Source organism: Zerene cesonia, chromosome 18 (assembly GCF_012273895.1).
Source record: "Zerene cesonia ecotype Mississippi chromosome 18, Zerene_cesonia_1.1, whole genome shotgun sequence".
Taxonomy (NCBI): Eukaryota; Metazoa; Arthropoda; class Insecta; order Lepidoptera; family Pieridae; genus Zerene; species Zerene cesonia.
The window spans coordinates 719,633-731,689 of NC_052119.1; the positions used below are offsets into that span (position 1 = coordinate 719,633).

At 38.9% G+C, this 12,057-nt stretch overlaps 1 protein-coding gene and 1 non-coding gene across 2 annotated transcripts in view; both read left to right on the plus strand.

Annotated features, from left to right (window-relative positions):
* Positions 1-33: 33 nt before the first annotated feature.
* Positions 34-12,057, plus strand: part of LOC119834046 (vacuolar protein sorting-associated protein 13C-like) — a 21,933-nt gene continuing 9,909 nt past the window's right edge. The window contains exons 1-21 of the mRNA XM_038358323.1: positions 34-54; positions 443-692; positions 1,026-1,156; positions 1,639-1,833; positions 3,293-3,501; positions 3,986-4,130; positions 4,203-4,339; positions 4,782-5,051; positions 5,467-5,645; positions 6,146-6,375; positions 6,683-6,825; positions 7,209-7,343; positions 7,861-8,029; positions 8,434-8,580; positions 9,059-9,184; positions 9,403-9,469; positions 9,633-9,790; positions 10,078-10,285; positions 10,483-10,594; positions 10,687-10,905; positions 11,265-11,458. Of these exons, the coding sequence (XP_038214251.1) occupies positions 34-54; positions 443-692; positions 1,026-1,156; positions 1,639-1,833; positions 3,293-3,501; positions 3,986-4,130; positions 4,203-4,339; positions 4,782-5,051; positions 5,467-5,645; positions 6,146-6,375; positions 6,683-6,825; positions 7,209-7,343; positions 7,861-8,029; positions 8,434-8,580; positions 9,059-9,184; positions 9,403-9,469; positions 9,633-9,790; positions 10,078-10,285; positions 10,483-10,594; positions 10,687-10,905; positions 11,265-11,458 (3,445 nt within the window). The remainder of the gene's footprint in view (positions 55-442; positions 693-1,025; positions 1,157-1,638; positions 1,834-3,292; positions 3,502-3,985; positions 4,131-4,202; positions 4,340-4,781; positions 5,052-5,466; positions 5,646-6,145; positions 6,376-6,682; positions 6,826-7,208; positions 7,344-7,860; positions 8,030-8,433; positions 8,581-9,058; positions 9,185-9,402; positions 9,470-9,632; positions 9,791-10,077; positions 10,286-10,482; positions 10,595-10,686; positions 10,906-11,264; positions 11,459-12,057) is intronic.
* On the plus strand, positions 2,500-2,583 carry Trnal-uaa. Its single transcript has one exon. It is a non-coding gene; the product is annotated as a tRNA-Leu (tRNA).

The following is a 12,057-nucleotide window of genomic DNA, read 5'->3' on the forward strand; positions in this document are numbered from 1 at the left end:
CCATATGATGCTAATTTAAAACGGATAATAATTATGTTTTCCAAGTACCCTCGGGTAGCATTACTTATTAACCATAATTGTAGAATAAGACGTTAACACTAGATTTTAAAACAATAACCGTAATAGGCTACAAATACCTTTCCAAATACAAAATTAAATGATTAATAAATAACTTATCATTACCTACCTACTTTGCCATTACCTACCGTATGGTACGTTGACTAGACCAAATTAAAATGGGACCATAGGGTAGCTTGCAAAAAAGTTCTGAGATGACAATGCACTGAACACACACACACAGAAACACTCAAATTGAGAACCATTTTTTGTTTTTGAAGTCGTTTGAAAATAACGTTTATTGTTGGATTTTTCTATATGAAATAAGATATTTTTTCATGCTAGGCAAAAAGGAAGAAACACTAAAATAAAAATATAATTGCAGCTCTTATCGCAAGAGCCAGAGAGTATAGACGTTGTCGAAACGGAATTCGACTGGTGGAGAGTGGTTGGTTCATCAGACCCAGAGAGTGATTCAGACAACGACACCAAGTCTCGCGTGGAGCTCTGCGTGAAGGCGGAGAGGAATAAGACGCTGTGGAGTCACCTCTCCAGCCCTGAGAGGAAGAAAGTCTGCGAGCTGATAGGATATGTGGAGGGGGCTCCCAGACAGGACAAGTCTAAGCAGTATATTGGTAAGTGAAATTCGGGGCTAAAGTGACTGTTTTAGCCTCACTGCTTCGAGGTTAGCGTCTGCAGATTCGATTCCCTTGTTTTCCTGTGTATATCTGACTTATAGTATTAAATAATTACTTTGTAATTGTATTGTAAGTTTAATTTACACGGCCCAAAAATTATTTGAAAATCATTTGTCCAGATATACTTAATTGCTGTGTTTTATAGCTAAGCTAGACTATATGTGCATAGTCTATGTCACTCAGTACAGATGCAGATTTCTAATGATAAAATATTTTTTTAAATAAATCCAGCAGTTTTTGTGTGAAGACATTCCAAAATATTGTTCACAGAACATAAACTGAACCTGACTCTGGCGAACTGTTCTCTCACATTAATCAATAGAAGTAAAGAGGTGCTGGTGGTGACGCTGACCCAGTTCCTTGCTTCTCTTGAAACCAGACCTTCGGCTAAAGCGTATAAGGTACATTACAAAAAAATCTTTGTTAATAACTTTCATAGTAATAAACCAAAGATATCATGCATTTCTTTGGTTCTTACATTGTTCTTATATTTAGAACTTAATCATCGAACATATTTTGCAGTCTATGTTCATTGTGCATTCGAATTACGTAGTGTTTTCTTTATTTGTATAGCAAAGTGACCTTATAAGTTATTTTATTTAAATTTGCGTAACCGAAACAAGTTACAAACACCCATAATTTTATATAAAAACTAGCTATACCCCGTGATTTCATCCGCATAATTAAGTTTCCTATAAATCTCAATGGCCAAGTTCGAATAGTGGCAGCGAAAGTCCTGTCATAATAGGTGGAGCTGTTTCGGAGATTACACGTTACAAACAGACAGACACACAGACAAAAAATGAAAAAAATGTTTTAGTTAAAAGTGGTAATTTTATTTAGTACATTGTGGATACATTCGTTTTTGCCTAAACTCCACCAGTTATCACTCCGTGCCGATAACTTGGTGATGGAGGGGGTGTCGTCAGACGGTGAACTGGTCCACATGCTGATAACAGCAAGAGAGTCGTCTATGGGAACAGCACTGGCGGTGGATGTAGAACGGAATCCGATAAACAGTCATGCAGACCTCGGCATCACCTGGCTGATGGAGCCGGTGGAACTGGTGTATGTGGAGGTAAGTGGTGAGGAATGGAGGTTGAAGGTCGGTTAATTTCAATGAATGAGAGAAAATATCTTTAAATTCCTTTCAAATAAAGATATAAATAATTTTTCGCACATAAAAAACACGAATAATGATAAGAAAACAGAAAAAAATATATTATTAACTTCTCAAAATCGCTTTCACTATTCACGAAAGTTAAAAACAATAATTAATAGGTACTTGTAGTTTTTATTTAATTAACACGCTATTTTTTTATATTAGCTTCACCTGTAAGTTAGAATGTATTTTTCAATTGATTTTTACACATATTAAACAGAAAGATTCAATTGAAACTTTGTACACTTTTCAAGGATCTGTGATGATACAATAATTTCATGGTACATTATGTAGTTTGAATATGCGCAAGTGAAAAATATTTTTTGATTCGGTTTTTGAGACTACTTATATTAATTAAAACTTTGTCTATTATTTATTGAACAAATTCGTTTAGAACTAATTATGCGTGTTATTGCCGTTGGTATTTTTTTTTTTGTTAAAATAACTTTTGGGCTATTCATATATTAAAATATAATTATTTGTTAATTCTAAGAAATAATTTTTTTGTTTATGCAGAGATGAGCATATGTTATGAAATTTGATATACGTGTTATGTACTACAATTTCAACCCTCATTCTCAAGTCAGGTTGGCCGAGTGGTCTAAGGCGCCAGATTTAAGCTCTGGTTCCCGAGAGGGAGCGTGGGTTCGAACCCCACACCTGACAAAGTGGAACAGTTTTTTATTTCTTTTGTTTATCTTTTTATATTTAGTTTTGTTTTATGAATTTTTATTTAATATTAAAACTACGAAACTCCAACGTAATTTTTTTTTCATATTAAGTTTTTCTTACTAGTTTTGGAAATAATGCTACTTATACAATATGTATGGATTACATTAACTATTTGATTTTTCATTTTATTTATTTATATCTACTTAACTGTTTTTCCTGCCCCTCCTAGGTGGACATTCTTATAAGTTAGTCTAATTAAATTAAAGATTTAGAAATTATCTTACTGCAAGTCCAGACAGACCAAAAATCTAATCAATCTATTTTACCTATTAACTTAAAAAATACTTTTGAGTAGTTTGTTTTAAATTTAAAATTTTAACGCAGTTTTTAAGTATTTAACTACAGAAGTCCTTTCATTTAATACAGATAAAAGTTATGTAAAAATATTTAATGCAGCATTTTGTGGCGGTCGCCATCTTTAAATGCTTTTCATGACAGGAACATGAATGAAAAAACCGCATCGAAATCGGCCCATCCGTTTAAGATCTACGATGCCTTAGGCAGCCATACAAACAGTACAAATAGACAAAGACATAAAATTTAATTTTTTTTTGCGTCGGCCTTCGGGCGCTTTTTTTATCATTGGACATTTTAACTTCAAAACATTTTAGCTTCTTTTTTAAAACGTCCAATTTCCTTTCAGCACGGTATTACAGAGCTGATAAATTTCTTCCAAACGCATTCAATGAGTTCTGAGGAGCTTCTAGAAGAAGTTTCCACGGCTCTGGAGCAGGCTGGCAGCATCAGCAAATCGGTGCTTGCGTACGCAGTCAGTCGGAAGAAAGTTTTCAACCTGAACGTGGATGTGAAGGGACCCACTGTGCTGGTGCCGGAGCACGGCTGTATGCATAAGTAAGAAATCACCACCATTAGTTCAAAAACTTGCTATATTAGGTACTTACTTTAGGTAAAAAAAATGTAACAAGTGCGAGTCGGACTCGCAACGCTAAAGGTGTCGTACGAATGCAAAAAAAAATTTGTCCATTGGGCCATCCAATCTATGGCCGTGCCAAACGTTACTTAGCCTGGATTTTTTATCGATTTGTTTTTATAGCAGCACCAGAAATACAAATACAACATCTATAACTATACTAATATGAAGTTTGTTTGTTTGGTTGAACACGCTAATCTCAGGATCTAATGGCCCGATATGATAAATTATTTTAATATTAGATAGCTCATTTTGATAACATTACCCGATGTGGTATAGCCTTCCCATACCACATCGGGTAGTATAATCAAATCGCGGGGCACAGCTAGTAAAATAATAAATATCGAATAAATAAATACCATTGAAAATCCGTTAAAAAATCTACATGGTTCTACCATTACCCAGGCCCGGAAGACTGATGGTAGTAGACGTGAACCGTATAATCATAAAGACGGACCTGCAGCCATCCAACTTGGTGCTAGAGGACGCGACGTGTATGGAACTGGAGGAGAAGCTGTACGATCGCTTCCACGCCGAGTGCTCTTTCCAGGTTTGTATGGTGAATAGGCACCGCGATAGGAATATGTGATAAAATCTTATCTCACATACTTTTCTGTATTAGATCCTTTTCTGCGACTGGAACGAACCGTGGCGGGAGTCCAAGAAACTTGGTGATTCAGAGCGCCACCTCGTGCCTCGTGTGAAGAGTCAGCTGGTATTTTCCACCAGCATCAGGAAGGATTATAAGCTATTGCCTAGGTACATAAATTTATGACATAAATTACTGGTTTCCACTTTAATCCGCCTGACACTTGGTATAGTAAATATATTGTATGAATTATTAAACTACAATAATACGATTCTTGGTTTTGCTTCTACGGTAGAAACTTGCTATTGTAAGGGGCTTCGACCACGTAATTAGTTAATATTAACAGTACTGCCATTTATGTCACACTAGCTGCGCCCCGCGGTTTCTCGCAATTTCATTGCAATCGGTTTAGTAGATTTTGCGTGAAAGAGTAACAAACACACACACATCCTTAAAAACTTTCGCATTTATAATACTAGTAGGACTAGTAGGACTAGTAGGATAGGATAGGATTATTAATATAGCACCATCGGACTTTATAAATTTCGGAGTGATTTGACAAACAATCAATAGCATTACAAAGTATTAACTCAGCCTGTATATCTATTACAGATACAAATTAAATATATCACTTTCGAGCCTCAAGCTCAACATCTCGGACCGGATCATCGGTCTCCTCCTGGACTACCTGGACAACCTTCCGATCCCGGTGCCCAACACGGTGCCGGTCTCGTTCATGGATTCCGGAGACTATACGGAACATTACGTGGACCCCGAGCTGGCGGAGACCCTGCAATTGGACAGGATATCGGCCGACCCGGGCTACGGGGAGCTGGTGAAGCTGAGGAGGAAGATTGTGGCTGCGTATTTTAGCAGAAATAGGTGAGATTACTTTTGGGTACTCACACTGAAACCTACAAGCGTACTCATAAGTATTATATTAAAGAAATAGAATCTTTTTGTGAGCCTCTCTTCATGGGCGTTTACATAACCAAATATAGATAGATAATTAACAGATTATTTTGTTTTTAGTTTAATTAAAATGCTTTATAAAAAAATATAAAAATACATAGAAAAAAGCAGTCATGAGGTGAGATTCCAACACATGGGGTTCCCCTTAGACACATGAAACCCCAAGTATAGGAGAAATTCAATTACTGACGTGCGATTGTAGATACAGGCGTTGCCAAAATCAGCAAAAGACGCGGGTTCGAATCCCGTTTCGACCTTTTTCTATCCTTTAAATATTTTTCAGATTTGATAATTCATTTTTACCATGAAATTTCCACTCGTACAGGGTGCCTGACACTCAAGTGGATGGAGGTACGACTCAGTCTCCAACAGTGGAGTCCCTCCCACCAGCGGACCTCAGCGACGAGGACGTGGAGGAGTACGCGAGGTCCGTGGACCTCCCGGGCTTCGATGATAATGTGTCACCGAGTAACAATATTGGGACATTATTGCGGTTTATTATTGGTGAGATGTTTTTTAAGATAATGTAGTTTTAAGTTGGGAAGTAGGTAATTTTTTTTTGGTAACTTTGATGAAATTATTAATATTAAATATTAATCACTTATTCAATATAATAAAAAAAATTAGATAAACACATGATCGTAAAAAATTGGAGTCCGATATAATTTTCTGTTACATTATGGTTCGTGAGAGCTTTGTGATTTACTTGCTGTTCGCCCCGGCTTCCTGTGTCACTCAGTGAAGTTGCAGCTTTGTAATGGTGAAAGAATTTTTGGAATCGGTCCAGTGGTTTTTGCATGAAAACATGAACCACACAAAAATACCAAGTTTCTGACTAACAAAAGTTTCCTGTTTATAATAGTAGTTTAAATTAAAATCTAAAAAATTATGGGCAAATAAAAAAAATAAAAGTGCATAGTCCAAAATCAATCTTGCCCGTAACAGAAATTAGAGACCCCGCTCTAATATATAAAAATTATATAATAAAAATGAAACCTTTGCAGGTGAAATCGTAATAAATCTAAACCGTTCGAGCGAACAAGAAGACAAGCCCTACATCATGTTAAGCGTCACCAAGTTATGCCTGGATGTAGCGCTGATGGCGTTCGGTCCAGCCATCCAGCTGTCAGTGGCCTCAGCGCTGCTGACTGATAAACAGCATCACAGCAACAACGGACAGTATCTCGAATTGCTCACGACCGATGGGGAGTTATTCAATTTGCTGTATAGAAAGGTTAGTTTATAGATGTGTACATGTAAATAATAGGTCTTTAAAACATTGTGAAGCAGAGTGAATATATTAAATTTTGTTATGAGTTTACCTAGATTTTATGTTAAAATTTTTTTGAATTCTGATGATGTAATGTGACTATCAGAAGAATGTATAAAGCATCTCATGATAGTATACAACAACCTAAAAAACCTATACTTTTTTGTAGTAGTAAAACATATACTAAGAAGAAAAGATAGATAAGAAACATATACAAGAAAAGAGTTTATATAAGATACAGTTGTCATACAATGTCGCGTGGTCGGTGCAGGTGCGCGCGCACTGCCCCGAGTTCCGCTCGCACTTCCACAGCGTGGAGCAGGCGCTGGTGGCGGACGCGGGCCGCCTCGCGCTGCTCGCGCACGCGCCCGCGCTGCACACGCTGCTCAAGTACATCGCCTACCTGGCGGACAAGTTAGTGCCTTTGTGCTCGCTGCCCACTTGTGTCCACTGCCTGGATGCATATACCTACCCTTCTTTCTAGACGTCTTAAACGTCCATGTGCTATATCCTGTCCAAAAATGCTAATTGTGGTCATCAGTGACTTGCTGTACCTTTTTAATAGCTCAAAGAAAATTTTGTCCACTTGATCCAATCTACGGTTACAAACAAACTGAGCCCAACTGTCTAAATGAAAAGGACGACTTTCTATGCTCTGTTTGCTTATAGGCCAGATTGTTATAAATTAAATTATTAATGTTTAGCGCATTTGAAAAATTAAACAGCCAGAACCAGCTAAGCAAAACTAACTAAGACCTAAATAATAGTCTTATAACCTAAATGTATTACTATTTCAGGGTACAACAGCGCCACGCTCTAAATATGAAAGGTATGGTGCTACCCAGGACGAAGAGATTGTGGGATCTGCTGATGCAGCCGGAAGCTGACACGCCGGTCCCACCCGGTGCTACTAAATTCAGTTATTCCATGCGGTGAGTTTTTATTAATTAGGAAATATATATAAATTTTATATTATTGATGTTGAATATAAAAACTATATATATATACATAAATATTACACCAAAAAATAAATTATAAAATTAATCTTACACCATATGATGGCATATTAGGTCCAAGGAGTGTCTAAGATTTTGATACGTTTTACATGTTTACATATGTTCGGAAATTTTTCATTTATGATATAAACATAAAAAAATGCAACACAATGCGACGTCACAGCACGGTGTCAGGTATGCGTTCTGACGCGAGAAGTGCGTGTATCTGACAAGCCAACTCGTATTCATGGCTGTGGCCCCCTCTCCTTATCTCGCCCTTCCAAGTCCATTCCTTCTTATCAGTTGTCAAGTTCTCTATCCCTTTCCCCTTAAATGCGGGCAGGGCATACGTACAGGCACTACGTCTTTAATGTTCGGGGGCGGTGGTGATCGCTCACCATCAGGCGTGCCACCAGCTCAGTTGCCCGATATGACAGATATAAAAAAAACGCAGGGTATCGTCAGTGTCGGTGCGCGCGTGGCAGGCGGAGGGCGCGGTGGAGTGGCGCGCGCGGGCGCTCGACAGCGACTGCGTGTTCCGCGCGGACGACCGACTCGTCTTCCGACTCTTTTTGGGCTCCCTACAGCTGGACGATCTTACTGATGCCACCTTGTATCCTAAGGTAGATTTCGAGCAGGAATTGGTAACGAACTATACGTGGTCCAATGTATAAACTATCTCTCTCTCTTTCCGTCTCTATACGAAGAAGAATCTCGTCTTCAGACGCTATCCCGCTGCAGATCCTGGAAGAGTCCAATATATACATAAGAATATTCAATTGCACGTTAAAAAGGATCTCAATAGGAAATGATAAAGGCAGTTATTACATGTCCCATTTTGACTTCTAATAGCAATGTACTAATGGCCGCTTTCACAGCTTTAAGCTTCTTCTGTTCAGCTTATCAGTCATTTAAAATGACAAAATAATTTATGAAAATATTCATCTGAAAGTGTCAACATTATCAACAAGGGATGAAACTGGTCATATAGAGATCATTGTCATATACGGCACATCTGATGTTACAGCTGATCTGGCCGGATGAGGACAAAGTGCTAGAGCTGAAGTACGTCCGGTCGGCGGGCGGCGCGCGCGCGCGGCCCCGCGCCGAGCTGCGCGTGCGCGTCGGCCGCCTGCACGTCGTGCTCTTCTGCTCGCTGCTCTACAACCTGCAGGTTTGTGGCTTGGAGGGAGGTTGGCGCGTGTTACTATTATGACCTTTTCTCTGTCAATTTTTTTTATTGCATAAATAAATAAACGAACTGGCTTGTATGTCTTTATTTAATATATATATACCAGTTGACGTCAGTACATGTATATAACAGTGAATAATATTAAATCAGCCGTTCCAAAGTTTAACACGAGAGCAAGTTGTCTTTGAAAGCTACAAAAAACATAGTAATTTTCAATCCAAAGACAATTCTTTTTAAGCCATAGGGCATAAATAGGCATATTTTAATTTACTTTTACTTTTAATTTAATTTACTACGGATACCATGATCAATAATAATTAGTGCCTATTGGTTTTGATCCTATGACTTTTTCTTACTATATTGATTCTATGATTGATCGGAAACAAATTCAACAAAGCAAGCTGTAGTGTTAGTTCACCACCGATTTTTCTAAATGATAAGTTTAAAATAATTGTTTCAGCAATTCTTAGAGCTATTAGTTCCTAGTTCAGCGGCAACAGAAGCGGCAGTAGCGGCCGAGAGAGCGGCGCAAGAACAAGCCGCTGAACTGCGAACCTCCGCTCTGAGAGTCAGTCTGGCTATAGAGGTGAGATTCTATTTTAGCCGCCTGCGATAGAGTTGTTTTTTCAGTGTATGAATTGGGAGTAAATTAAAGTAATTATCAGAAGTAGACCTTAATAGGAGCGCGCGGAAAAAGAAGCCAAAAAAAAACACAGTCATAGTGATAATCTCCTTAAATTTTTGAAGTCGGTTAAATAGATAAATTACAAAATTTATTAATTTACAATTGTTACATTGTTACAGATTCATGCGCCTGTTTTGCTTCTACCACAAAAGCCATCGTCTCCAAATTTGTTGGTATTCAATTTAGGTAAATTTTTCCTTTCGCATTCCTAGTCTTTACCTGTGAATAATTTATTCCGTTAGCAAACATATAAAAATTTCATGATACCGCGTAACTGTAATTATTTTAAAATCCTCACTCATAATAATTACATATTCTTTTAATGGCCATCTAATATTTCTCGTTACAGGTGACTTAATGATAGAGAACTTCTTCAAGACAGTGAACATAAGTCAAGAGGCGAACAGTCCCATACAGAGTCCAGTTATCGACAATGTGTTGTTCAAACTTGATAATGTAACTCTATCGAGAGCTGTTATGACTCTAGCTGGGACTCTTGAAGTTCAGGTATATGGTTTTGCTGAATTTGATGCAGAGGATCCAATTATAGCTTTTTCTGATTCCAACATTTCTTATAATCGCTCTACAAAAAACTGTACTTTACGATGAATTGTGTTGTAACTTATTAATTTACTTGATATAATTATCTGCTCATTTCAAATAATAGCTCTGCATCAAAAACCCTATTAAAGTTGTTCTTAAGAAATTTCATCTAAGCACTGCATTTTATTTTGCAAAAAGTCCACCCTTCAGAAGTTCTCAATGATTTTAGCTTGTAATCACTTATTTTCCAGGAGCCCATTTTAGAATCGATATCTGTGAGATGCGATTTAAAGCGTACAATAGGATACGCTCAAGTTGCGACAATAGCAGCGTACAGAGACTTGCTACTTTGCGAAGCAGATATCGTGATGGATACTGTGATCATAAACGTTGGCCAGAAGGACTTGGCTACTTTGTTTGCTGTGTGGACGGATAACTTGAGCGAGGGGAATTACATTGGTGAGTAATAAATTTGAGTAATGAAGAACATGACAGAAAAATATATATTTGAATGTCGTTTCTTAATTGCTTTTACTGACATTAGGAATGCCAGAAAACTTTTGCGAATCCGACAAATGTGCTTTGAATTATGAGAAAATTAGGTGAAACAACATGAAGCAATTTGTAAATGCAATATTATGTGTATGTATTTGTAGGTGCTATTGTACCAAGCTCTCCAGTGGAGCTCGCGCCATCTGATGTGCAAGTGAAGAAACTCCAAGCGTTCTTTGCGCAAGGAGAACCTATAAGAAAGGAGTCTGTTATAAGGTACAATATACACTTTTTAATTAAGTAACTTTGAGTCAGTGATCAGAAATCGAAAACTTCCATTATGTACCTTATTATAATGATTATTTCAGGTTCACTCTAGAAGGCGTAGAGTTGAAACTATTCTCAGATTTAGACGAAGTCTTAAGCTCACCTGTTCGGGACTTGAACCATGGACTCGCGAAACTGACCACTGGCGAAATGACAGTAGTTTTTGATTATTTCTCCGACAACAGCATGGAGATGAAGGCCAGCTTGCAGAGTCTGCTTATTGAGGATATTCGACCTGATACTACCATTGCTATAAGAAGGTATTTATGAAGAATGTTTAGTGTTGTTTGGTTGTAACAAGATTTTTTTGCAATACTATCTCACACTATAAGGGTTGTGATAAAATTTTTCAGTTTTAAGTTTACGGATATAGGACACAACTGTCTAAGAAAGTCGCGTGTTAAGGACGGTATGACGGTATATTATATTATAATTGACAATCCATATTAATCAATGGTCGGTGATAACATGGTTTGGCAACGCCAGTAACGGATCAAATGACGCCCCCGGTGTGCGTTGTTTATCTGGCTGCGTCAGTATAGCACTTGAAGACCGGTGTACGTGATCTTAGCTGGCTGCGTCAGTAGAGCAGCTACATGTGGGTGTGTCGTGTGCGCAGGATCGTGCAGTCGCAGGGCGGCGGGTCGCGGTCGGCGGGCGGCATCGCGGTGGTGCGGCCCGCGCTGCTGGAGCTGGCGCTGCGGCGCTCGGCGCGCGCCGCCAGCGCCGACGTGCGGCTCGAGCGCACGCGCCTCAACCTCGCGCCGCCCTTCCTCGTGCACCTCGCGCGCACGCTGCTCGCCGCGCTGCCCGGTGAGTACAGGACGTTTGTAAGGATGTGTATGTGTTTATTGCTCTTTCCCGCAAAAACTACTGAACCGATTGCAATGAAATTTGGTACGTAGACAGCTGAACAATTGGAATAACATATAGGCAACTTTTTATCCCGATATTCCCACGGGACACGGAATTATGCGGGTGAAACCGAGGGGCGCAGCTAGTAATATATACATTCCAAATTAAAGAACCGGTTAATCATACACCGCCCATGAACATTCGCAAAGGTAGTGCCTCTACGAATGCGCTGCCCGCTTTTATGGGGTAAGGGAAAAGGAAAGGATTAACGACTGGAAAGAAGGAATGGACTGTGACGGGTGAGGAAAAGGAAACGGGCCTCCGGCTCCCCCACTCATCGTACGAAACACAGTGGCATGCCACTATTTCATGCCGGTTTTCTGTGGTGGTGTGGTACTTTCCCGGTGCGAGCTGGTCCAATTCGTGCCGAAGCGTGCTCGACTACCATAATATCTCTATTTATTTTGTTTATTTTATTCGCAATTATACTATATAAAGCTACACACCCACTGACTGACTGACATCGCTTTTCTCGGAAACCGGGCGAAAAGTGGAGA